General features: G+C 57.4%; 1 protein-coding gene across 1 annotated transcript in view; it reads right to left on the reverse strand.

The window, feature by feature from the left end:
• The window catches only part of Cdr2 (cerebellar degeneration related protein 2), a 20,183-nt gene that overhangs the window by 1,048 nt on the left and 17,201 nt on the right, over positions 1 to 1,934 (reverse strand). The window contains exon 5 of the mRNA XM_023706339.1: positions 6 to 461. Within this exon, the coding sequence (XP_023562107.1) occupies positions 6 to 461 (456 nt within the window). The remainder of the gene's footprint in view (positions 1 to 5; positions 462 to 1,934) is intronic.

Consider the following 1,934-nt stretch of genomic DNA (forward strand, 5'->3'; position numbering starts at 1 on the left):
GTGGCCCGCCGCGGGGCCGCCGAGCACCGTGTCGCTGCTGCTGCGCTGCAGGGGCCTGCGGTAGGCGTCGGCGACCGTCAGGAACATCTCCTCCAGCAGGCTCTGGCTGGGCTCGGGGGCCAGCAGGGCGTCCAGCGCCGGCGTGTCCACGCCGTTGGCCCAGGGGTGCTCGGCCTGCAGCGCGCGGCGCATCGCGGCCACCTCGGCCTCCAGCTCGAGCGCCCGCGCGCCGCAGGCGTCGGCGGCCCTCAGCTGCTGCTCCAGCTCGCGGTTCTCCTTCAGCGCCAGCCCGAGCTCCTCCTCCACGGCCAGGCGCTTCTGGCGCTCCAGGCTCAGCTGCGCCTGCAGCACGCTCACCGTCTTCTTGAGGCGCCCGTTTTCCTCCTCCTCGGGGCTCTGCTGGCTGTGCAGGGACGCGATCTTCTCCGCAAAGACGTGGTCATAAACGAAGTGTCTGGGAAAACAGGCAAGACGCACAGGTCAGCGGGGACGCAGCGTGGGAAGCGCGCGCCCGCACAGCCCAGGCTTTCGAGGAGCCGCGACGAGGAACCAGCAACGTTTTAGCTAGCCCGCTCCACGGCAGCGCCCGACCGAGGCTAACGTGAGATTGTGTAAGGGTGGGAAATAAACACAGGAAAGAAATCAGGATCTGTGACTCATTCTTTTCTTACACATCAAAAGTATTACAGAACATGCAGTTCCAAAGACCAGCAGCACGACGTCTGCCTGGCCGGGCAATGCGGGGGGGCTCAGCGCTCTTGGCTTGGCTGCAGATCAGAACCATCCCGCCAGGCTGGAGGCGCACGCCTGGGATCCCAGCACTCGGGAGGCTGAGGCAGGAAGATCGCTGTGAGTTCGAGACCAGCCTGGGCCACAAAGTGAGCTCCTGGCCAGCCTGAATGCAGAGCGAGACCCTGTCTCAAAATGACCAAAAAAAAAACCCCAAACCAAACCAAAAAACCCACAGAAAAATAAAAATAAAAGTATAGATGTACTAGGTCTCCTATTTGGTCGTAGGGGGCTTCAAAATCTCTCCAAGCGATCCAAGTTTAAGAACCACCGCTCTTCTTTTTTTTTTGTTTAACCAGAACCTGCATCAGCCCAACCTGTGCAGCTTTTCTCCCACCCCTGGGAATCCTGACCTACTCCCACTCCCACCGAGAAGCCCTCCCGGGGACCTGTCGCCCAGCCAGGGGTGGGGAGCAGCCCAGGAACCCACTCGCCCCGCTAAGTTCCAGGAAACTCCTAGCTGGATCTGCAGCAGGACTGCTGCACGCCTGCCTCCCTCCCTGACGCAAACTCACCAGGGCAGCCCTGTGCCCAACGGGACAGCGCCTGCTGTGTAGCAGCTGGTCAAAAATCTTTGGAATTCAAGTTCCTAAATCTTAAGGAATTTCTTTGGACAAAAAAACGTGTTTGCCTGAATTTTTGTTTTACCCGTTTCTGTTTTTCCTTCACTCCGAGTCTACGCTGAGCAGGGCGTGTGGTGCACACCTGCACTAGCCCTGGGGACGCTGGGGCCGAGAGCCACTGGGAGTCTGAGTGCCCCTGGGCTACAGTGAGCTCAAGGCCAGCCTAAAATGAGACCCTGGCTCAAAACATCAGTCGGAAGTATTTTTAATTTTAAACTAAGATTTAACATGCTTAAGATTATGAAATAAGCCTGGGAGACAGCTTGGTGCTCTAAGCACCTGCCGGGCAAGCACAAAGACCGCGGTGTGATCCTCAGCACCGCAGGCCATGCGGGCTACAAAGTGAGCTCAAGGCCAGCCTGAACTGCAGAGTGAGACCAGTTTCAAAAAGACATAAATAAATGAAATAAAGAATTTGGGAAAGGAAGAAACTCCTAAAAACAAACAAACAAACAAAAACTAGTGTGTTAAAAAAGCAACCTGCTTGCAGTGCACTGGAACGCGCCCCCGCCCCACCCCGCC

This window comes from Octodon degus, unplaced genomic scaffold (genome assembly GCF_000260255.1).
Source record: "Octodon degus isolate 3935 unplaced genomic scaffold, OctDeg1.0 scaffold00001, whole genome shotgun sequence".
Taxonomy (NCBI): domain Eukaryota; kingdom Metazoa; phylum Chordata; class Mammalia; order Rodentia; family Octodontidae; genus Octodon; species Octodon degus.